Source organism: Cherax quadricarinatus, chromosome 54 (genome assembly GCF_038502225.1).
Source record: "Cherax quadricarinatus isolate ZL_2023a chromosome 54, ASM3850222v1, whole genome shotgun sequence".
NCBI lineage: Eukaryota > Metazoa > Arthropoda > Malacostraca > Decapoda > Parastacidae > Cherax > Cherax quadricarinatus.
Genome location: NC_091345.1, coordinates 19,165,789 through 19,191,413, shown reverse-complemented (window position 1 = coordinate 19,191,413; position 25,625 = coordinate 19,165,789). Strand labels below are relative to the sequence as shown.

General features: G+C 40.8%; 1 protein-coding gene across 2 annotated transcripts in view; it reads right to left on the bottom strand.

Moving 5' to 3' along the window:
* Positions 1-3,747: 3,747 nt before the first annotated feature.
* LOC128699211 (solute carrier organic anion transporter family member 74D) overlaps positions 3,748-25,625 on the bottom strand; it is a 67,119-nt gene continuing 45,241 nt past the window's right edge. The window contains exons 6-15 of one of the 2 annotated variants that reach the window (XM_070096678.1): positions 25,149-25,295; positions 24,556-24,744; positions 23,188-23,352; positions 21,984-22,170; positions 21,376-21,514; positions 19,672-19,842; positions 15,203-15,336; positions 11,917-12,020; positions 11,481-11,582; positions 3,748-6,845 (exon numbers count right to left, since the gene is read on the bottom strand). In XM_070096678.1, the coding sequence (XP_069952779.1) occupies positions 6,724-6,845; positions 11,481-11,582; positions 11,917-12,020; positions 15,203-15,336; positions 19,672-19,842; positions 21,376-21,514; positions 21,984-22,170; positions 23,188-23,352; positions 24,556-24,744; positions 25,149-25,295 (1,460 nt within the window). In that variant the 3' untranslated portion in view covers positions 3,748-6,723. Of the gene's footprint in view, positions 6,846-11,480; positions 11,583-11,916; positions 12,021-15,202; positions 15,337-19,291; positions 19,452-19,671; positions 19,843-21,375; positions 21,515-21,983; positions 22,171-23,187; positions 23,353-24,555; positions 24,745-25,148; positions 25,296-25,625 lie in introns of those variants that run through there. The other variant, XR_011393510.1, reaches the window with a different exon arrangement.

Below are 25,625 nucleotides of genomic sequence, written 5' to 3'. Positions count from 1 at the left end.
TTGCATGATGGTAGGATTGCTGGTTTCTTTTTCTGTCTCATAAACACGCTAAGATAACAGGGATATCTTGCTACTCCTACTTACACTTTGGTCACACTTCACAGACACGCACATGCATATATATATATACATACATCTAGGTTTTTCTCCTTTTTCTAAATAGCTCTTGTTCTTTTTTATTTCTTCTATTGTCCATGGGGAAGTGGAAAAGAATCTTTCCTCCGTAAGCCATGCGTGTCGTATGAGGCGACTAAAATGCCGGGAGCAATGGGCTAGTAACCCCTTCTCCTGTATACAATTACTAAAAAAGAGAAGAAGAAAAACTTTATAAAACTGGGTTGCTTAAATGTGCGTGGATGTAGTGCGGATGACAAGAAACAGATGATTGCTGATGTTATGAATGAAAAGAAGTTGGATGTCCTGGCCCTAAGCGAAACAAAGCTGAAGGGGGTAGGAGAGTTTCAGTGGGGGGAAATAAATGGGATTAAATCTGGAGTATCTGAGAGAGTTAGAGCAAAGGAAGGGGTAGCAGTAATGTTAAATGATCAGTTATGGAAGGAGAAAAGAGAATATGAATGTGTAAATTCAAGAATTATGTGGATTAAAGTAAAGGTTGGATGCGAGAAGTGGGTCATAATAAGCGTGTATGCACCTGGAGAAGAGAGGAATGCAGAGGAGAGAGAGAGATTTTGGGAGATGTTAAGTGAATGTATAGGAGCCTTTGAACCAAGTGAGAGAGTAATTGTGGTAGGGGACTTGAATGCTAAAGTAGGAGAAACTTTTAGAGAGGGTGTGGTAGGTAAGTTTGGGGTGCCAGGTGTAAATGATAATGGGAGCCCTTTGATTGAACTTTGTATAGAAAGGGGTTTAGTTATAGGTAATACATATTTTAAGAAAAAGATGATAAATAAGTATACACGATATGATGTAGGGAGAAATGACAGTAGTTTGTTGGATTATGTATTGGTAGATAAAAGACTGTTGAGTAGACTTCAGGATGTACATGTTTATAGAGGGGCCACAGATATATCAGATCACTTTCTAGTTGTAGCTACACTGAGAGTAAAAGGTAGATGGGATACAAGGAGAATAGAAGCATCAGGGAAGAGAGAGGTGAAGGTTTATAAACTAAAAGAGGAGGCAGTTAGGGTAAGATATAAACAGCTATTGGAGGATAGATGGGCTAATGAGAGCATAGGCAATGGGGTCGAAGAGGTATGGGGTAGGTTTAAAAATGTAGTGTTAGAGTGTTCAGCAGAAGTTTGTGGTTACAGGAAAGTGGGTGCAGGAGGGAAGAGGAGCGATTGGTGGAATGATGATGTAAAGAGAGTAGTAAGGGAGAAAAAGTTAGCATATGAGAAGTTTTTACAAAGTAGAAGTGATGCAAGGAGGGAAGAGTATATGGAGAAAAAGAGAGAAGTTAAGAGAGTGGTGAAGCAATGTAAAAAGAGAGCAAATGAGAGAGTGGGTGAGATGTTATCAACAAATTTTGTTGAAAATAAGAAAAAGTTTTGGAGTGAGATTAACAAGTTAAGAAAGCCTAGAGAACAAATGGATTTGTCAGTTAAAAATAGGAGAGGAGCGTTATTAAATGGAGAGTTAGAGGTATTGGGAAGATGGAAGGAATATTTTGAGGAATTGTTAAATGTTGATGAAGATAGGGAAGCTGTGATTTCGTGTATAGGGCAAGGAGGAATAACATCTTGTAGGAGTGAGGAAGAGCCAGTTGTGAGTGTGGGGGAAGTTCGTGAGGCAGTAGGTAAAATGAAAGGGGGTAAGGCAGCCGGGATTGATGGGATAAAGATAGAAATGTTAAAAGCAGGTGGGGATATAGTTTTGGAGTGGTTGGTGCAATTATTTAATAAATGTATGGAAGAGGGTAAGGTACCTAGGGATTGGCAGAGAGCATGCATAGTTCCTTTGTATAAAGGCAAAGGGGATAAAAGAGAGTGCAAAAATTATAGGGGGATAAGTCTGTTGAGTGTACCTGGTAAAGTGTATGGTAGAGTTATAATTGAAAGAATTAAGAGTAAGACGGAGAATAGGATAGCAGATGAACAAGGAGGCTTTAGGAAAGGTAGGGGGTGTGTGGACCAGGTGTTTACAGTGAAACATATAAGTGAACAGTATTTAGATAAGGCTAAAGAGGTCTTTGTGGCATTTATGGATTTGGAAAAGGCGTATGACAGGGTGGATAGGGGGGCAATGTGGCAGATGTTGCAAGTGTATGGTGTAGGAGGTAGGTTACTGAAAGCAGTGAAGAGTTTTTACGAGGATAGTGAGGCTCAAGTTAGAGTATGTAGGAAAGAGGGAAATTTTTTCCCAGTAAAAGTAGGCCTTAGACAAGGATGTGTGATGTCACCGTGGTTGTTTAATATATTTATAGATGGGGTTGTAAGAGAAGTAAATGCGAGGGTCTTGGCAAGAGGCGTGGAGTTAAAAGATAAAGAATCACACACAAAGTGGGAGTTGTCACAGCTGCTCTTTGCTGATGACACTGTGCTCTTGGGAGATTCTGAAGAGAAGTTGCAGAGATTGGTGGATGAATTTGGTAGGGTGTGCAAAAGAAGAAAATTAAAGGTGAATACAGGAAAGAGTAAGGTTATGAGGATAACAAAAAGATTAGGTGATGAAAGATTGAATATCAGATTGGAGGGAGAGAGTATGGAGGAGGTGAACGTATTCAGATATTTGGGAGTGGACGTGTCAGCGGATGGGTCTATGAAAGATGAGGTGAATCATAGAATTGATGAGGGAAAAAGAGTGAGTGGTGCACTTAGGAGTCTGTGGAGACAAAGAACTTTGTCCTTGGAGGCAAAGAGGGGAATGTATGAGAGTATAGTTTTACCAACGCTCTTATATGGGTGTGAAGCGTGGGTGATGAATGTTGCAGCGAGGAGAAGGCTGGAGGCAGTGGAGATGTCATGTCTGAGGGCAATGTGTGGTGTGAATATAATGCAGAGAATTCGTAGTTTGGAAGTTAGGAGGAGGTGCGGGATTACCAAAACTGTTGTCCAGAGGGCTGAGGAAGGGTTGTTGAGGTGGTTCGGACATGTAGAGAGAATGGAGCGAAACAGAATGACTTCAAGAGTGTATCAGTCTGTAGTGGAAGGAAGGCGGGGTAGGGGTCGGCCTAGGAAGGGTTGGAGGGAGGGGGTAAAGGAGGTTTTGTGTGCGAGGGGCTTGGACTTCCAGCAGGCATGCGTGAGCGTGTTTGATAGGAGTGAATGGAGACAAATGGTTTTTAATACTTGACGTGCTGTTGGAGTGTGAGCAAAGTAACATTTATGAAGGGATTCAGGGAAACCGGCAGGCCGGACTTGAGTCCTGGAGATGGGAAGTACAGTGCCTGCACTCTGAAGGAGGGGTGTTAATGTTGCAGTTTAAAAACTGTAGTGTAAAGCACCCTTCTGGCAAGACAGTGATGGAGTGAATGATGGTGAAAGTTTTTCTTTTTCGGGCCACCCTGCCTTGGTGGGAATCGGCCGGTGTGATAATAAAAAAAAAAAAAAATATATATACACGTGTATATATATACACACGTGTGTATATATATATATATATATATATATATATATATATATATATATATATATATATATATATATATATATATATATATATATATATGCAATAAGATCACAGTAAACAGGTGATAATGTGAGTAGTCACGAAAGCGCTTGGAATTTCTCTATTCTTTCAGAGTGGTTGTTTTGCATATATATATATATATACTATATATATATATATATATATATATATATATATATATATATATATATATATATATATATATATATATATATATATATATATATATATATATATATATAGCGTGTTAGGAGTGAATGGAGACGAATGGTTTTGGGGACCTGACGAGCTGTTGGAGTATGAGCAGGGTAATATTTAGTGAAGGGATTCAGGGAAACCGGTTATTTTTATATAGCTGGACTTGAGTCCTGGAAATGGGAAGTACAATGCCTGCACTTTAAAGGAGGGGTTAAGGATATTAGTAGTTTGGAGGGATGTGTAACAGGGCGGTATATATATATATATATATATATATATATATATATATATATATATATATATATATATATATATATATATATATATATATATATATATATATATATATAATTGGGGCCCTGATATTATATTCTATAGGGAGTTTATTATATTATTTCAGGTCACTTTTTATATTGTTTCTTTATATATGCTTCTAAACTGTTGTATCTGGACGTCTCTGCAAAAACAATGATTGTGTGTGAGTGGAGTGAAAGTGTTGAATGATGATGAAAGCATTTTCGTTTTGGGGATTTTGTTTCTTTTTGGGTCACCCTGCCTCGGTGGGAGACAGCCGACTTGTTGAATATATATATATATATATATATATATATATATATATATATATATATATATATATATATATATATATATATATATATATATTTATTTATTTATTTATACATATTAAGGCAAACCTTATTCACAAATAATATATTTAAGTGTATCTCAATAATATATACTATCTCTATTTTTAATATGAATAATATTATACATTACTACTACTACTACTACTAATAATAATAATAATAATAATAATAATGTTTTACAAGTTTTTATTATTATGCAGAAAACCATTAATTTAGTCTATATAACTCTGGTGTATGTTGTACAAACTAACATACATAACTCTGGTGTATATTATACACACTAACGTACATAACTCTGGTGTATATTATACACACTAATATACATTTCCTTCAGAATATCTGTAAGGATATTAAAATATTATTTTAGGATAAACAACAACGTAATGATCATTTATTTTTTAATGGTGATATGGGAGCCGGCTTGGGTAGGCCAGCTGCTCTTATTAAATACCCTTGTTACGAGATACTATATACCTGGAGGGCGTTTCTGGGGCCAGCGCCCCCCGCGGCCAGGTCCATGACCAGGCCTTGTGATGGATGAAGCTGTAATTGGTGGCTGTACGTAAACCGACGTACGAGGCACAGCCCGGCTGGTCGGGAATTGACTTTAGGTGTCTGTTGACCAACAGACACCTTCCCAGGGGTCTCTTGGTAATTCCTCTAATGTATGATGGGAGACAGTTGAACAGTCTTGGGCCCCTGACACTTATGGTATTGTCTCAGCGTTGTCCTCTTACCTGATGAACAAAACACCTCTACCGCCTTATATATATTGATGCTATCGCTAATAATAATGGTACTTTTATTACTACTAATATTATAGCAGTTTCGAAAGAAAATTCCTTCTAATATCTCGTGTAAGCAAAGTTTTCTGTAGGAACACTGATTCGATCATCAGGACAGGTTCACGTTCAAACACCAGCGCAGGTTCACGTTCCAACGTCAGAGCAGGTTAACGTTCCAACGCCAGAGCAGGTTAACGTTCCAACGCCAGCGCAGGTTCACGTTGGTACAGTTAGCAGCTCTGGTACTCCAATCCCTAAATTTACAAATTTCTGTTCTCTCAAAACATCTGTGTCTAGAAAATGGTCGTATTGTTGTATTTTGAAGTGTTTGATCTATCCTGAGCGCTGAGGAACGTTCACTCCACTGTGTGGGCCCTCGGTTGAGCGCTGAGTAATGTTCACTCCACTGTGTGGGCCCTCGGTTGGGCGCTGAGGAACGTTCACTCCACTGTGTGGGCCCACGGTTGAGCGCTGAGGAACGTTCACTCCACTGTGTGGATCCTCGGTTGAGCGCTGAGGAACGTTCACTCCACTGTGTGGATCCTCGGTTGAGCGCTGAGCGCTGAGGAACGTTCACTCCACTGTGTGGATCCTCGGTTGAGCGCTGAGGAACGTTCACTCCACTGTGTGGGCCCTCGGTTGAGCGCTGAGGAATGTTCACTCCACTGTGTGGACCATCGGTTGAGCGCTGAGGAACGTTCACTCCACTGTGAGAACCGTCGGTTGAGCGCTGAGGAACGTTCACTCCACTGTGTGGACCATCGGTTGAGCGCTGAGGAACGTTCACTCCACTGTGTGGGCCCTCGGTTGAGCGCTGAGGAACGTTCACCCCACTGTGAGGACCATCGGTTGAGCGCTGAGGAACGTTCACTCCACTGTATGGATCCTCGGTTGAGCGCTGAGGAACGTTCACTCCACTGTGTGGGCCCTCGGTTGAGCGCTGAGGAACGTTCACTCCACTGTGTGGACCATCGGTTGAGCGCTGAGGAACGTTCACTCCACTGTGTGGGCCCTCGGTTGAGCGCTGAGGAACGTTCACTCCACTGTGAGAACCGTCGGTTGAGCGCTGAGGAACGTTCACTCCACTGTGTGGACCATCGGTTGAGCGCTGAGGAACGTTCACTCCACTGTGTGGGCCCTCGGTTGAGCGCTGAGGAACGTTCACCCCACTGTGAGGACCGTCGGTTGAGCGCTGATGAACGTTCACTCCACTGTGTGGGCCCTCGGTTGAGCGCTGAGGAACGTTCACTCCACTGTGAGAACCGTCGGTTGAGCGCTGAGGAACGTTCACTCCACTGTGAGAACCGTCGGTTGAGCGCTGAGGAACGTTCACTCCACTGTGAGAACCGTCGGTTGAGCGCTGAGGAACGTTCACTCCACTGTGAGAACCGTCGGTTGAGCGCTGAGGAACGTTCACTCCACTGTGAGAACCGTCGGTTGAGCGCTGAGGGTGTTCATCCATCGCGTTGATCCCACAATAAATACTGAGAAGTGCTCAGTGTTCACGCCAGCTTGTCGTTCCTGGGCACCTCGTAGTCGTCGTTGTCCTTGTCGTCGTAGAGGTTCATCTTTCTGCTGTAGTAGAGGACGACCAGGTCGCCCAGCGCCGAGGCGAAAGCGAACACTGCGAACGAACCAGTAAATGTTAAACCTTCCACAAAATTGTCAACTATACCAATGTTTTAATATAATAAATTATGCAGAAGTGAACTCGGATAATCAAAATAAGTCAATGTAATCTATTTACATCTGGTAAAATTAGTGTTTAGTGTTAAGTTCGAAACGTATTGTCAGTATACTAACATCAGGTATACTAACATCAGGTATACTAACATCAGGTATACTAACATCAGGTATACTAACATCAGTTATACTAACATCAGGTATACTAACATCAGGTATACTAACATCAGTTATACTAACATCAGGTATACTAACATCAGGTATACTAACACCAGGTATACTAACATCAGGTATACTAACATCAGGTATACTAACATCAGGTATACTAACATCAGGTATATTAACATCAGGTATACTAACATCAGGTATACTAACATCAGGTATACTAACATCAGGTATACTAACATCAGTTATACTAACATCAGGTATACTAACATCAGGTATACTAACACCAGGTATACTAACATCAGGTATACTAACATCAGGTATACTAACATCAGGTATACTAACATCAGGTATACTAACATCAGGTATATTAACATCAGGTATACTAACATCAGGTATACTAACATCAGGTATACTAACATCAGGTATACTAACATCAGGTATACTAACATCAGGTATACTAACATCAGGTATACTAACATCAGGTATACTAACATCAGGTATACTAACATCAGGTATACTAACATCAGGTATACTAACATCAGGTATACTAACATCAGGTATACTAACGTCAGGTATACTAACATCAGGTATACTAACATCAGGTATACTAACATCAGGTATACTAACATCAGGTATACTAACATCAGGTATACTAACATCAGGTATACTAACATCAGGTATACTAACATCAGGTATACTAACATCAGGTATACTAACATCAGGTATACTAACATCAGGTATACTAACATCAGGTATACTAACGTCAGGTATATTAACGTCAGGTATACTAATATCAGGTATACTAACATCAGGTATACTAACATCAGGTATACTAACATCAGGTATGCTAACATCAGGTATGCTAACATCAGGTATGCTAACATCAGGTATACTAACATCAGGTATACTAACATCAGGTATACTAACATCAGGTATACTAACGTCAGGTATACTAACATCAGGTATACTAACATCAGGTATACTAACATCAGGTATACTAACATCAGGTATGCTAACATCAGGTATACTAACATCAGGTATACTAACATCAGGTATACTAACATCAGGTATACTAACATCAGGTATACTAACATCAAGTATACTAACATCAGGTATACTGACATCAGGTATACTGACATCAGTTATACTAGCATCAGGTATACTAACATCAGGTATACTAACATCAGGTATACTAACATCAGGTATACTAACATCAGGTATACTAACATCAGGTATACTAACATCAGGTATACTAACATCAGATATACTAACATCAGGTATACTAACATCAGGTATACTAACGTCAGGTATACTAACATCAGGTATACTAACATCAGGTATACTAACATCAGGTATACTAACATCAGGTATACTAACATCAGGTATACTAACATCAGGTATACTAACATCAGGTATACTGACATCAGGTATACTGACATCAGGTATACTAACATCAGGTATACTAACATCAGGTATACTAACATCAGGTATACTAACGTCAGGTATACTAACATCAGGTATACTAACATCAGGTATACTAACATCAGGTATACTAACATCAGGTATACTAACATCAGGTATACTAACATCAGGTATACTGACATCAGGTATACTGACATCAGGTATACTAGCATCAGGTATACTAACGTCAGGTATACTAACATCAGGTATACTAACATCAGGTATACTAACGTCAGGTATACTAACATCAGGTATACTAACATCAGGTATACTAACATCAGGTATACTAACATCAGGTATACTAACGTCAGGTATTCTAACATCAGGTATACTAACATCAGGTATACTAACATCAGGTATACTAACGTCAGGTATACTAACATCAGGTATACTAACATCAGGTATACTAACGTCAGGTATACTAACATCAGGTATACTAACATCAGGTATACTAACGTCAGGTATACTAACATCAGGTATACTAACATCAGGTATACTAACGTCAGGTATACTAACATCAGGTATACTAACATCAGGTATACTAACATCAGGTATACTAACATCAGGTATACTAACATCAGGTATACTAACATCAGGTATACTAACGTCAGGTATACTAACATCAGGCATACTAACATCAGGTATACTAACATCAGGTATACTAACATCAGGTATACTAACATCAGGTATACTAACATCAGGTATACTAACATCAGGTATACTAACATCAGGTATACTAACATCAGGTATACTAACATCAGGTATACTAACATCAGGTATACTAACATCAGGTATACTAACATCAGGTATACTAACATCAGGTATACTAACATCAGGTATACTAACATCAGGTATACTAACATCAGGTATACTAGCATCAGGTATACTAACATCAGGTATACTAACATCAGGTATACTAACATCAGGTATACTAACGTCAGGTATACTAACATCAGGTATACTAACATCAGGTATACTAACATCAGGTATACTAACATCAGGTATACTAACATCAGGTATACCTCTCTCACTAGAAAAGAGATTAAAGTAAACTTCTATGTCGTATTCACTGAAAAATTTAAATCTCTCAATGTTTGAAACTAAAAAAAATAAAAAAATAATTATAGGAACAGGTCATTAAACAAAAGATCTGCATTATGTTAATGAAGGTCAGAGAAATGTTTAGCAGTGATTATGGAAGATTATGTTGGCTGATGTGATGGAAAATTTTGGAAAATTTCCTGTGATTTAAATGCAATAATTGGTAGGGATGATAATGTTTATATAATAATGTTTATATAATAATGTTTATATAATAATGTTTATATAGTAATGTAGGTATGTCATGTTAATGTGAGTTATAAGGTGATAAGACACATTAATTTCCTTATATATAATATGCATGAATCGCGCACAAGCGATACAAGATGCAAAAAAAAAAAAACCACCTGGGGAGTTGAATAATAGCTCTAGGCCTTTCGTGTAGCAATCACCACATCATCAGAAGCTTCAAAAGTTGTAGAAATAAGTAAGAGATCTCAGCAGATTGGTTCCTAGTGATGCTGCACACGTGCCCAGTCTAGTGATGCTGCACACGTGCCCAGTCTAGTGATGCTGCACACGTGCCCAGTCTAGTGATGCTGCACACGTGCCCAGTCTAGTGATGCTGCACACGTGCCCAGTCTAGTGATGCTGCACACGTGCCCAGTCTAGTGATGCTGCACACGTGCCCAGTCTAGTGATGCTGCACACGTGCCCAGCCTAGTGATGCTGCACACGTGCCCAGTCTAGTGATGCTGCACACGTGCCCAGCCTAGTGATGCTGCACACGTGCCCAGCCTAGTGATGCTGCACACGTGCCCAGTCTAGTGATGCTGCACACGTGCCCAGTCTAGTGATGCTGCACACGTGCCCAGTCTAGTGATGCTGCACACGTGCCCAGTCTAGTGATGCTGCACACGTGCCCAGTCTAGTGATGCTGCACACGTGCCCAGCCTAGTGATGCTGCACACGTGCCCAGCCTAGTGATGCTGCACACGTGCCCAGTCTAGTGATGCTGCACACGTGCCCAGTCTAGTGATGCTGCACACGTGCCCAGTCTAGTGATGCTGCACACGTGCCCAGTCTAGTGATGCTGCACACGTGCCCAGTCTAGTGATGCTGCACACGTGCCCAGCCTAGTGATGCTGCACACGTGCCCAGTCTAGTGATGCTGCACACGTGCCCAGCCTAGTGATGCTGCACACGTGCCCAGTCTAGTGATGCTGCACACGTGCCCAGTCAGTGGTCAGCCTTCAAACATATTTTATTATACAACGATAAAGGAGTGGAACGGACTGCCTGGTCATGTCAAAGCCAGTCATAGCATGAGTCAGTTCAAGGAAAGAGTCAAAAAAGTATCTAATGAACGTAGCTACAGAAAGGGAGGAGAGTGATTTTTTGTACAGCTAACATACATGTATGTATTACTGTGATCCCATCCTCTTTGTAATGTTAATAACTCAGTTTACCTTATTTATAGTATCTGTCCTTTTATTGTAACTGCTTATTACATAGCTTGTTTGATGTAGCTGTTTTAGGGTTTAAAAAATAAGGTATCACAAGGATTCTAATGGAAATAAGTCACTTTGTTTGACTTTCTTGGATAATCTTAGATAATCTACACATATAATACTATGTAACTGTACTTATGTACCTGTTCCTGAATAAACTTACTTGTCCCCAGGATGAAACCCACACCAGTCGATTAACACCCAGGTACCTATTTATTGCTAGGTGAACAGGAAACTTACTGCAGGTGTAAGGAAACACGCCCAATGTTTCCACCCGTATGGAGGATCGAACCACGGATAAGTGCGCTGCCAACCGAGCTATGGGACAAAACCAGAGACAAAACCCATGATCTGAGACTCGACCCTCTTTGGGAAACCTAGCTGAGTACACATACCTGCAGGTACCAGGTGCATGATAATCCTTAACTTGTCTGAGTCGTAGAAGTTGCAGTGACCGGGGTGTCCACACTGGTTCTCCCACACCAGACACGCAGAGTCTGGTGGAACACAGAACTCTTATGTGTGATGTATATAAGAACAACTTTAGATATTTTAATGAAATTTTTACAACATAGTAAATATCCCTGCAATTTAGGCCGAAAAATAAATAAGCCACTAAGGTGACGCAGCACTGAGGGGACTTGTGTGGTTGTTACAACTCACATTATGTAGGTACATAACAGGTCCAGGAACTGGGCCACAACCTGTCGCTTATTAAGAAAGTTCTAAACCCACCCGGGTCATTGAGTGCTAGGGGCAGTGGAGGCTCGATCCTCCGTCCACTATTCAGGAACAGAATGGTGTAAGCAAGTTAAGAGATTACTGACTGACCTAGAGCAGTCCCCATGATGATTGGTGCTGGAAGAATGCCAAACAGACTGATGCATACACCCAGAATGCCAAGTGACAGCTCCCGGTCCTCCTCTGGCACTGCCCTGCGCAACAGACAATATTTTTTTTCTAAAACATAAAAACGTGATACTCAATAAAACTTCAAGAATTGTCCAGAAAAATCGACGAGAATGAATATCACTCATTAAATCTTACAGGATTTAATTATTCTTGGTTTATAATTTATTTAATTTTCTTACCTCTATCTACACCTGAGATGAACCATAAACACCTGAGATGAATCATAAACACCTGAGATGAACCATAAACACCTGAGATGAATCATAAACACCTGAGATGAACCATAAACACCTGAGATGAATCATAAACACCTGAGATGAACCATAAACACCTGAGATGAATCATAAACACCTGAGATGAACCATAAACACCTGAGATGAATCATAAACACCTGAGATGAACCATAAACACCTGAGATGAACCATAAACACCTGAGATGAACCATAAACATCTGAGATGAACCATAAACACCTGAGATGAATCATAAACACCTGAGATGAACCATAAACACCTGAGATGAATCATAAACACCTGAGATGAACCATAAACACCTGAGATGAATCATAAACACCTGAGATGAACCATAAACACCTGAGATGAATCATAAACACCTGAGATGAATCATAAACACCTGAGATGAACCATAAACACCTGAGATGAACCATAAACATCTGAGATGAACCATAAACACCTGAGATGAACCATAAACACCTGAGATGAATCATAAACACCTGAGATGAACCATAAACATCTGAGATGAATCATAAACACCTGAGATGAATCATAAACACCTGAGATGAACCATAAACACCTGAGATGAACCATAACCATCTGAGATGAACCATAAACACCTGAGATGAATCATAAACACCTGAGATGAACCATAAACACCTGAGATGAATCATAAACACCTGAGATGAACCATAAACACCTGAGATGAATCATAAACACCTGAGATGAATCATAAACACCTGAGATGGACCATAAACATCTGAGATGAACCATAAACACCTGAGATGAATCATAAACATCTGAGATGAACCATAAACACCTGAGATGAATCATAAACACCTGAGATGAACCATAAACACCTGAGATGAACCATAAACACCTGAGATGAACCATAAACACCTGAGATGAATCATAAACATCTGAGATGAACCATAAACACCTGAGATGAACCATAAACACCTGAGATGAACCATAAATACCTGAGATGAATCATAAACACCTGAGATGAACCATAAACATCTGAGATGAACCATAAACACCTGAGATGAATCATAAACATCTGAGATGAACCATAAACACCTGAAATGAATCATAAACACCTGAGATGAACCATAAACACCTGAGATGAACCATAAACACCTGAGATGAACCATAAACACCTGAGATGAACCATAAACACCTGAGATGAACCATAAACACCTGAGATGAACCATAAACACCTGAGATGAACCACAAACACCTGAGATGAACCATAAACACCTGAGATGAACCATAAACACCTGAGATGAACCATAAACACCTGAGATGAATCATAAACACCTGAGATGAACCATAAACATCTGAGATGAACCATAAACATCTGAGATGAACCATAAACACCTGAGATGAACCATAAACACCTGAGATGAATCATAAACACCTGAGATGAACCATAAACACCTGAGATGAACCATAAACACCTGAGATGAACCATAAACACCTGAGATGAACCATAAACACCTGAGATGAACCATAAACACCTGAGATGAATCATAAACACCTGAGATGAACCATAAACACCTGAGATGAACCATAAACATCTGAGATGAACCATAAACATCTGAGATGAACCATAAACATCTGAGATGAACCATAAACACCTGAGATGAATCATAAACACCTGAGATGAACCATAAACACCTGAGATGAACCATAAACACCTGAGATGAACCATAAACACCTGAGATGAACCATAAACACCTGAGATGAACCATAAACACCTGAGATGAACCATAAACATCTGAGATGAACCATAAACACCTGAGATGAACCATAAACACCTGAGATGAACCATAAACACCTGAGATGAACCATAAACATCTGAGATGAACCATAAACATCTGAGATGAACCATAAACATCTGAGATGAATCATAAACACCTGAGATGAACCATAAACACCTGAGATGAACCATAAACACCTGAGATGAACCATAAACACCTGAGATGAACCATAAACATCTGAGATGAACTGAGATGAACCATAAACATCTGAGATGAACTGAGATGAACCATAAACATAAACATAAACACCTGAGATGAACCATAAACATCTGAGATGAACCATAAACACCTGAGATGAATCATAAACACCTGAGATGAACCATAAACATCTGAGATGAATCATAAACACCTGAGATGAACCATAAACATCTGAGATGAACCATAAACACCTGAGATGAACCATAAACACCTGAGATGAACCATAAACATCTGAGATGAATCATAAACACCTGAGATGAACCATAAACACCTGAGATGAACCATAAACATCTGAGATGAATCATAAACACCTGAGATGAATCATAAACATCTGAGATGAATCATAAACACCTGAGATGAACCATAAACATCTGAGATGAATCATAAACACCTGAGATGAACCATAAACATCTGAGATGAACCATAAACATCTGAGATGAATCATAAACACCTGAGATGAATCATAAACACCTGAGATGAACCATAAACATCTGAGATGAATCATAAACACCTGAGATGAATCATAAACACCTGATATGAACCATAAACATCTGAGATGAACCATAAACATCTGAGATAAATCATAAACACCTGAGATGAACCATAAACATCTGAGATGAACCATAAACACCGGAGACGAACCATACACACCTGAGACGAACCATACACACCTGAAACGAACCATACATACCTGAGACGAACCATAAACACCTGAGACGAACCATACACACCTGAGACGAACCATACACACCTGAGACGAACCATACACACCTGAGACGAACCATACACACCTGAAACGAACCATACACACCTGAGACGAACCATACACACCTGAGACGAACCATACACACCTGAGACGAACCATACACACCTGAGACGAACCATACACACCTGAGACGAACCATACACACCTGAGACGAACCATACACACCTGAGACGAACCATACACACACCTTAGTTGAACCACGGCGTTGGTGATCCTGCCAGAAGCACAGATGGTAGTGGTGAGCATCTGTACCAAGATGTACCACAGGAACACTTGACAGGTGTCAGGACAGTAGCCTGGAGTCGCGCTGCCCCAAGTCCTCTGTCAACAATAACAATATAAACAAGGAATAAACAGGGAATAAACAAAGCAAACATTAGTACTGTGTGTTTCGCCTTCACACTGAGACCATCATCTTCGGCGCAACATGAGAGTGACGTTACTTTGAAGATCTTTGGAACTTTTAATGGAGAAATTCCCATGACTTACCTGGAGTTTACCCGGAGAGGGTTTTGAGGGTCAACGCCTCCGGAGCTCGGTCTGAGACCAGGCTTCATGGTGGATCAGGGTCTGATCAGCCAGGCTGTTACTGTTGCTTTGTGTTATGAACACATGAAAGCTTTACTGTGTCTGGGTCAGCGTTGGCAGTCGAGAGCCTCCAGGATATACGTAGGCCTGCTCGTGAAAGAATAGGCCTACTTCACGCCTCTACGACACTGGAGACTTTTTCAGTTAAATTATATAGGGGGAAAAATGCGTATGGCGGTTGAATAGTTCATTAACGAATGTAAATAGACTCAAGGTGGAAGCGCTAAACACTTAGGAGTGAAATAGCCCCTGCTGGGGGAATGGGAGGCAAACAGGTTCGATCCAAGGAAAGGGGAATCCAATTTCTTGGATCAAGAGCCCCTCACCGGCAACAAGGTGCCTCTCTAGAGGGGTGTGTTAATTGCCAATTTGAAGTTGACACTGACAAGTAAAAAAAATTTGAGAGTGAAATTCCCACAATAAATCATTAATTAATAATTGTTTGCATGTGAGATTAATTCACAAGAACATTATTAACATTATTAACATTATTAACATTATTAACATTATTAACATTATTAACTCACATCAGAACTATTAGCATAAGTCTCATTACTTACCAATATATAAAAAAAATCACAGAATATATACACCAAGAGGTGTATTTCTCTGAGAATGTATACACTGTAAGTATATTTTAGTCCCCCTGGTGATGAACAGGTGACATGTAGCCTTAATGACCCTCGTGTAGAGAGAGAGAGAGAGAGAGGGAGAGAGAGAGAGAGAGAGAGAGAGAGAGAGAGAGAGAGGGGGAGAGAGAGAGAGGGAGAGAGGGAGAGAGGGAGAGAGGGAGAGAGGGAGAGAGGGAGAGAGGGAGAGAGGGAGAGAGGGGGAGAGGGAGAGAGGGAGAGAGGGAGAGAGGGAGAGAGGGGGAGAGGGAGAGGGGGAGAGGGAGAGAGGGAGAGAGGGAGAGAGGGAGAGAGGGAGAGAGGGAGAGAGGGAGAGAGGGAGAGAGGGGGAGAGGGGGAGAGGGGGAGAGAGAGAGAGAGGCTGACCTGAGGAAGGTATGGAGGTGGAGGTGAAATAGCAGGTGTGAGTCGAACCACTGAGCTACCACCACCACTACTACTACTAACATTCCTACTATTACAACTACCACTACTACCGCCACTGCTACTACTACTATTGTTACTACTACTACTGCAGTAGTGTGCATATTAATTGTGACATTGATGAAAAAAGACATTTCGAAAATTATTTGAGAAATACACGGGAATGATATGACAGATAACTGATTGACTAAGAGTTATGACTATCTTTTGCTTTTATAAGCATTGCTACAAGCTGCGGCATAGAATCGACCAATGCTGAACACATTTTAGCAAGTTCTTTGTCGTAGTATCAGGTAGAAATCAGCTTCTCTACAGTTGTAAAGTAAAAGGACACAAGTGCAACTAATGTGACATTTATTGTGGCAACGTTTCGCTCTCCAGGAGCTTTATCAAGCCATTACAAACAATACATGGACACAGAGGGTATATAAAGGCTCAGAGTGAAGTGCAATACTAGTGAGGTACCATTTCGATGTTCACTAGTGGTAGTAGTAGTAGTAGTAGAATGTACATTCTACAAGATTGATGGACTGAACACATCGACTCCAGGCTGAGGGACTGATTACCTCATACTCCTCCTCTCCTTACGCCTTCCTCTTTGTATTGGACTGATGAAGCCACTGTGTGGCGAAACGTTTCCTGAATAAAGATTCCCATATGCTGCATAAGTGTCTCAATCTTCAACCTATTTTTATGTTACCCAAGTAATAGCTTTTATATCCTTTTACTCATGTACGAATTAATTAATCTACCATATTGTATTACTTTTGTCACTACTACTACTACTACTACTACTACTACTACTACTACTACTACTACTACTACTACTACCACTAGTGAACATCGAAATGGTACCTCACTAGTATTGCACCTCACTCTGAGCCTTTATATACCCTCTGTGTCCATGTATTGTTTGTAATGGCTTGATAAAGCTCCTGGAGAGCGAAACGTTGCCACAATAAATGTCACATTAGTTGCACTTGTGTCCTTCTACTTTACATATTGTCGGTAATTCTACCAACTTTATTACATTCTCTACAGTTGAACAGCCCTGTTTCGTGATCCTGCGTTTGGTTATTGCCCTTAGATTCTCGGTTGGGTTGAGGTCAGAAGAGTTTCCAGGGCAGTTTAGGACGCTTAACGTTCTAAACTGTCAGTATTTTTCCTGGAAGTGTGGCATGGCCAGAGATCCTGCTGGAAAATGCCTTCTCCATCAGGAAAGTCTATCCACAATGGGAAGCAAATCAGTTGCCTGGATTGCATTGTATTTGTCACAGTTCGTTTCCTCAACAAAAACAAGCAGTCGAGGGCCTTTAGCAGTAAAACTGCCCCAAACCATCTTCTTAGGTGGGTGTTTTGTTGCTTGTTGAATGTGTCCATTCCGAAGAGGTTCGCCTTTGCTCCATCTCGCTACTACTGATCTCCAGCCATGTACTTCAAAATGCGAATCATCTGAAAATATAACTTCTCTCCCTTCATCTCCATCTCTTATGAACGAGTGTCCCTCTCAACCGTCTTTTTCTTCATAGTAGAAGTCGATAATTTTTCTTTACGAGATTTCTGGCATCTCTGGCAACTTCCAGGAGCCTTCGTCGAACAGTTGAAGAATCAACATTTACGTCACCTGAAGCCAAATCTCTCTATAGATTTTTGCTGGTTTTCTTGGGATCCTTCACATTATTTCTTATGATAACCTTGTCATTGTGAGGTGTTGTCTTGTGTTTTCTTCCATATCTTCCTCGAGACAGCGTTCTATAAACATCAGTGTCATCAGCTTTCTTCAGAATATGACCAATAGTTGACTTTGCTAGGCTCAGAATTTCGGCGATGTGTCTGATACTCAAATCACATTTTTGTGAATTATTATGTCAGCAAATTACCTGCATGAGGTTTACATGGTATTACCTGAATTATTACAGGCATGTAATTTGGGTGAGATAAGTGGGACTTAAGTCACAGTAGGTCACAGGACTGTAACTCCCTCGATGCCCTTTTCATCACCACTCACACAAAAAGCTAGACCTGACATTAAATTAATAATTATAATATTAAAACCAGCTACTCTAGTAAATTAAAGGTGTGTGTACTGTATATGATTAGACTTGCTGGGTATGCATATTTATAATTAATATACATAAATTATTGATATTATTAGAAAGGAAATTCGTATTACCACTCACCATTTAATTACTGGATCATAATTATTTTTGGAAACACCCTAATGCTACCTCTACAGCTAGGATTTATGATGGCCAATGCAAAAACTGCTGTACACTATGGGTAAGTGTCACTTAGCTAAGGTGTGTTGCTGGGAAGGATTGGAGTCCTCTATTTTTCTGTCTTTGTTCCCGAATTGTAAGGGTTTTTCACACTTTTTATCCCAATTCTTCAGCAAGAACGCGTCAGAAATTTCTAAATTACAGATTGAGGCGGATATACATCAACTGACCTTCAACATGGCGTCTCCCTTCTGGCGTCACTACTGGCTGTTCTGCACCCCCCTCACTCGAAATTTTTCGAAAGGGTCAAATCAGCATCATATTATATTACACAATTATTGTATTAGTCAAATTTGCACATGCTGAATTTAGGAAAATCCAAAATTGTCCTAAGAGTTACAATACTTGCAAGCTTACTAGGTATAACATCCTTCATGAATTTCAGTAGTAATCACGAATTGAAGGGAAGAATTTGGCGAAGCCACAGTCACCCACGGAGCACACTTACAGGAATAGCCTTACAGAACAACAGCTGTTGTAGCACTGAATGGTTGCCAGAAGTCAGTAGGAAACTCTTCTGAAAAGAACCCAAACCACATTAATTAAGCCGGAGGCTAAGACCTATTATTACATAATCGCAAAATTTATTCCTGTCTCAATTAACTTGCACACTACTAATTTAGAGGCATCGTATTCCTTAATAGCTATCATATCAAATTCTTATAATAAGTACATTACGCAGACCATCCCTATCCCAAGAGAGGGAAGTCTCTTTAAAAGAACAAGAAAGAACTTACTTGTAAGTCAGGCACTGTGTGGAGAGTGTCAGGCACTGTGTGGAAAGTGTCGGACACTGTGTGGAGGGTGCCAGGCACTGTGTGGAGGGTGTCAGGCACTGTGTGGAGGGTGTCAGGTACAGTGATAAACGGGTTGGAGAAATTTCCGATACATCTACAGGCTCGATACACCTGCAGGAGCAGCAGCAGCAGCAGGAGCAGCAATAACAGCAGCAGCAGCAGCAGCAGCATCAGCAGCAGCAGCAGCAGCAGTAGCAGCAGCAGCAGCAGCAGCAGCAGCAGCAGCAGCAGCAGCAGCAGCAGCAGCAGCAGCAGCAGCAGCAGCAGCAGCAGCAGCAGCAGCAGCAGCAGCAGCAGCATCCACCATCAGAGAAAACCAAAATTAGAATAAGAGAAAACGAGAAATATTAACCACCAGCTCAATTAAAATTGTCTTGAATCCCCAGTCCAGTTTATGAGAATGAAGAAAAAATATTTTTTTTTCGGGATATTTGCACAGAGGGTTAGTGATCCAGAATATCCCCAAGAAAAAACAGTGTGGCTTATTTCCACTGAGTCCCTTGCTTGCCTTACCCAAGTTGCTACCCCGTCCTTACATCACCAATGGACTTTCTCACAGATACCTCCGCATGTTCGTTTTAGCGTCCACCAAATCTGTTTTGCCTTATCAGTCCTCCTCGCCACGCAAGTCTCTGACCCACGATAGAATTAGCTACTGGGTTAAGCCCAGGTACTATCCCTTCCACTCATAACCTCCGGTACTATCCCTTCCACTCATAACGTCAGGTACTATCCTATCCACTCATAACCTCAAGTATTATCCCTTCCACTCATAACGTCAGGTACTATCCCTTCCACTTATAACGTCAGGTACTATCCCTTCCACTCATAGTGTCAGGTACTATCCCTTCCACTCATAGTGTCAGGTACTATCCCTTCCACTCATAACGTCAGGTACTATCCCTTCCACTCATAACGTCAGGTACTATCCCTTCCACTCATAACGTCAGGTACTATCCCTTCCACTCATAACGTCAGGTACTATCCCTTCCGCTCATAACCTTCCTCCCACCACTTCCTCTTCCACTATCCTCACTTCCCTGCTCACCCCACAAGAGTTTCTCCATCTTGTTGTTGGTTGCTAATTTGCTACCCACAACAGTCTCTCCTAAAACCCAGGCAGAGTCAATGACTCGTCCAGCAAGGAATATGTTAGACACAAACTTGCTGACATATACTTCTGAAGTAAACTACATAGTTTATCTCTCATGTATACCCTCATAATGCTTGTACAAATATATATTAGTGTATGTAAAATTTATATATTATTGCCTGCAAAATTTATATTGCTGTCTGTAAAAGAATTGATGGATTTCCTTAATAAAACTTATAATTCGCACGTATGTTATATACACCGAGAGATGTATACATTTCAGTGTATTTACACGGAGAGTTTACATCTGGAGATTAAAGTGAAAAAGTTTACATGCAGTCTTAATAACCCAATTAACCTCCTTACGTATTAGATTATACAAAGGGACATGTGTATGTCTGTGCAAGCTGAGAATTTATTTAAATTTCTGTTTTAGGGATTAAAGTGTTCTTGACTGTATTTGTGAGTGGGTTATATGCAACTTTAATGACCCTCGTGTAGTGGATAGGCTTTAAACTCAACCCACCAACTTCAGATATGTTATTGCTCACCAAAGACTCGGAGGAGAGGTCGAAGGCAGAGCAACCAGCATAGCAAGCAGAGTAGAACACTGTAGTGTTATCTTCAGCACACACAGGTGAGAACTGAAGTGAGCACTTGCACTCAGAGGAGCACTCTCCGGCCTCCGACCTGTGTAAGAAACCATATGATAACTGTAGGCTACACAGTAACTCTACACAGATCTCTAGTATTTTATCTAACAGCACCAGAATCACTAAATCTGTCTTGATCACTGAGGCCAGAGTGGTAGAGGTTTGATGCTGTGTTTACCGAGACGGGGTCAGACACGTCACCTTGCTACTGTATCTTGTGTTCATTGTGAACATGCTCTATGTTCCTTTCTGAGATCTATTTGCAGGCAAAAAGTTAGATAATGAAGGATTAAATTAGGGGTCTATTGTCCACTTCAACTCACCTACCTACAGGTGTCCTCCTGCATCACGTCTTTTCTCAACAATATTCCCTTCCTTTCCTAACAAATCCTCTCACTCCTCACCTCTTCCCATCCCTCCTTCACCTTCTTCTAGCGCCTCTCTTCCCCTTCATTACCTTCACCATTCCCAGAACCTCCGTTCATTATCCCCGTTACTGTCCTCACCTTGCCAGAGGTCCAAGAATGTGGAGCTGGGGGCAGCTGAGAAACATAAGGATGACGTATGAGACACAGCCCAGGAGTGTGAGGATTACATCATAGGAAGCTAGGAACCTAGATGATGGTCTCGTCCACCTCATGAAGGCGGCGGTGGCGGCCACAGCCAGTAGGGACGCCCCTAGGGTACTCAACCCTGCGTCAGCGTCAGCGCCACCAGCAGGGGAAGACAAAAACCACGACAGTATGTGTCAGTTTCTCCTTGCATACATAGATTAATTTAAAAACATAATTAACCTTCTACTCTGTGCTATTTTGTGTCTGCTTAGCCTTGCTAAGCAGACACAAAGGAGGACCAAGAGTTGGAACTCAGCCTTCCACAAACTAAAATAGGTAGTAAGAGATCATATAGAATAACTTAAGTAATCGTAACATGTTATGAATACTTATTTATTGTAATTATGTGATAAATAAGTTAAAATGTTTCAAATTATAGTATCTGCGTAGAGTATAATAACCTGGATGATAAATCAAGATATTTAATTAGCAAAAATAGTTTACCAGATATTTTAAGCAAATGTTATCAGTTTGTTTGTAACGGATGAAACAAATTATAAATATGTATCCAGAAGTATTTATCTTAGCCCTTTTGAGGCCTAGTTCCTAGGCCTTTTGTGTATCCTCTTGTGTATTTGTGGAAATACATGGAGTGCACAGCAAACTAACCACTACCATCCACAGGATGGATATGAAGTGTACAATAAACTAGCCATTTGATGATAAAATCCTAAAATATCTGTGTAAGGTATTACTTACCTAAGTGGAGAACTGAGAAAAAAATCTAAGCCTCTTCCTTATACTACCTGGAAAATTGTGAGTATATCTGTCCTTCCCTAGATGGAAGCAGGAGGCTAGCATGTGTGAGAAGATACTTAGATAAATCAGTTAGGCATGGAAGGTGATATGTTAGTTATATCTACAAGTAGCAGCTAGTAAACCAAAGATCATTGATTCATTAGCATCACTAGAGCTCTGATACAGTGTGGCTCGCGTATAAGGTCGTGAATCTCTCTCTCCTGGTTTGAAGTTCAGACTGCTCCGTTTGTGTGATGGAATATGACAGGTATTAAAAAATTGAGTTAAGGATCTAACTAAGCCTCTTCTTTTCGTGACCTAAAATAAATTAGCGACACGGTTAATATTAGTGACAAACCTGTGTAGAAGTTAGCCTCGCTGGCACTCTTGCCAAAATGAGTCTCCAGGTACTTGGACTTGAAGTTGAAGTAGCAGGCGATGGCCAGGAAGAAGGTCACCGAGCTAAAGAGGTTCCCAACCCAGATTTTGCTGCCGAAGAGACGTTTCAGAGCCTTTGGTAGGTCTGTAGGAGAGTGCAGCTCTTACTGAATGTATGTGCAAGATATATGTGAACCAAAAGAGATTTCAGTTTAAATAAGACAAAACTTAATTTCTGGAGTGTGAGGCATCAGTGGAAGGAATTAATATACAATTGCTATGAATCCCATCACACTGGATTACTCCTTCATGATAAAGTTGATATGTTAGCCAAGAAGAGTACCTTGAAGGATAATGTAGAATATAACCTTGGTGTATCTGTAACTAGCGTCAGGAATAATATTGGGAGAGAAGTAAATAATGAAACTGAATGTTATAGGAATACAATTAGAAGCCTAAGTAGATCTACAACCCACTATGATAACATGAACGTAGATAAGTATGTTTATGGAGCAACTTGCAATATGAACAGACTGATGTTGTAGTGACCAGGTTTAGGCTTGGTTATAAGTACTTCAGACCAAATGCAAAGTATGTGACCAGCCCAATGGTGACTACCTTCAACACTATGTGCTTAATTGTCCTCTTTTTTAGGAATATCGAGATCGACAGTACAATAATCTGTTTGACATGTCGAGATATCTTATTAATGAAAATAAGATACCAGATTTATTAAGCAAAATTCCTAAATTTGCTTGTAACAGATAAGTGAACTGTAGATATAAATCCAGATGTACTCCTGTTAACCCTTTTGGGGGCCTAGTTCCTAGGCCTTTTGTGTATCCATATGCTCTTGCGCTACCATCCACAGGATAGATATGGGGTGCACAATAAACTAGCCACTTCGGTGGCAAAATCTAAATTTAGTGGGGAGGTTGAGGTTAGATGGATCCTTAGAACTGTGAGGTGCCTGGGCTTCTGGAAAGACAGCTAGGAAGGGAGTGCTTGCAAATGTTTCCTTCGTTAATTAAAGCACATTACTTTGTGGAAAACAGTGCAGGTGTTGAAACAAAATGAAGAAAAGAGACACCTGTAATGTTGTGAACTTAGTTGCACAGTAAAATGGCTTTGTCTCTTTGTGTAACTGGTGCCGTCAACTGACAGACTAATGGTGCCCCCTACCACCACCCCGCCAATAACCACCACCATCACTACCATAACCACCATCATCACATCAACACCACCACCACCAGACGCCCGAGGCATCATCACACATACCATTCCTCTCATATTTCCACCATACATACTACCCCCACCATACACACCACCGCTACCACCATAACCTTACTATGGACGTAGCGTCTGGCTTCTTTCCTCTTCCTATTGCAGACGAGGAATTCATCAAGCCACCACTGCTTCTTCGCTGCCTCTTCTTGCCTCACCTCCTTCCTCTTCACCGCCTCGCCAGCTAGTTTACCAGGACACAGGTACAAGAAGCCACAGGACACTAGTAAACCACAAGCCAGTAACAGGTACCCTGGGTGAGTAGAATAGTTAAAACTAAATCAATCTCAAAATATTTTAACATGTGGGAGGTATTGATGTTTGATCCAAAGATGGTGAGTCCAACTCGGAGGATTATACAGCGCCTGGGGGGGGGGATGTGGAAGGCATTCAGGCTTAATTCGGGGAACTGGAGCACAGATCCAATTCCCTAAATCAAGAGCCCCTCACCAACATCAAGGAACCTTCCTTGAGGGGTTCTTGAATCAAGAACCCTTGAAAAGCATCAAAACACCTACCATGAGCATAAGAATGGAGGAACACTGTAGCAGACCTACTGGCCCATAGAAGGCTGGGTATATTCATTAAATACAATATGTAACATGATACAAAAAATAAGCACAAAAATATGACAGAGACAATAGTTGTAATAATTACCTATCCACCAGGGACCGTGTCTGGTGGGGTCGTTAGTGTTGGTGTGGGGAGACGGGACAACCCAGAGTGAGAGGCACCAGCCACCCAGCAGGAAGCCGCACACAGGACCCACCATCCTCACCAGCATCTTCAGCAGCAGTGGCGTGGCTGTAGATGCAGTCCTCGTATACAATTATCATTCAGGTTGCTTGTGTAATTCTTTGATCTTAGGTTAAGGGGCATGGAGAGCTACACAGGTGTCTAACAGGTGTCTACAACTGAGCACCACACATTATATCCTACTGATTCACATACTGACCACAAGTATATATCTTTTTAACTGCTTCATCTAGCATGCTAAGTTAGATTTTGATGCCCTGATCTATGTTAAGACAGAAATATTAAGCAAGAAACCTATATTCGCTTACAACAAATAAGACATAAACTGTACACATATATATCCAGATGTATTCCCATTTACCCCATTGGGATCTAATT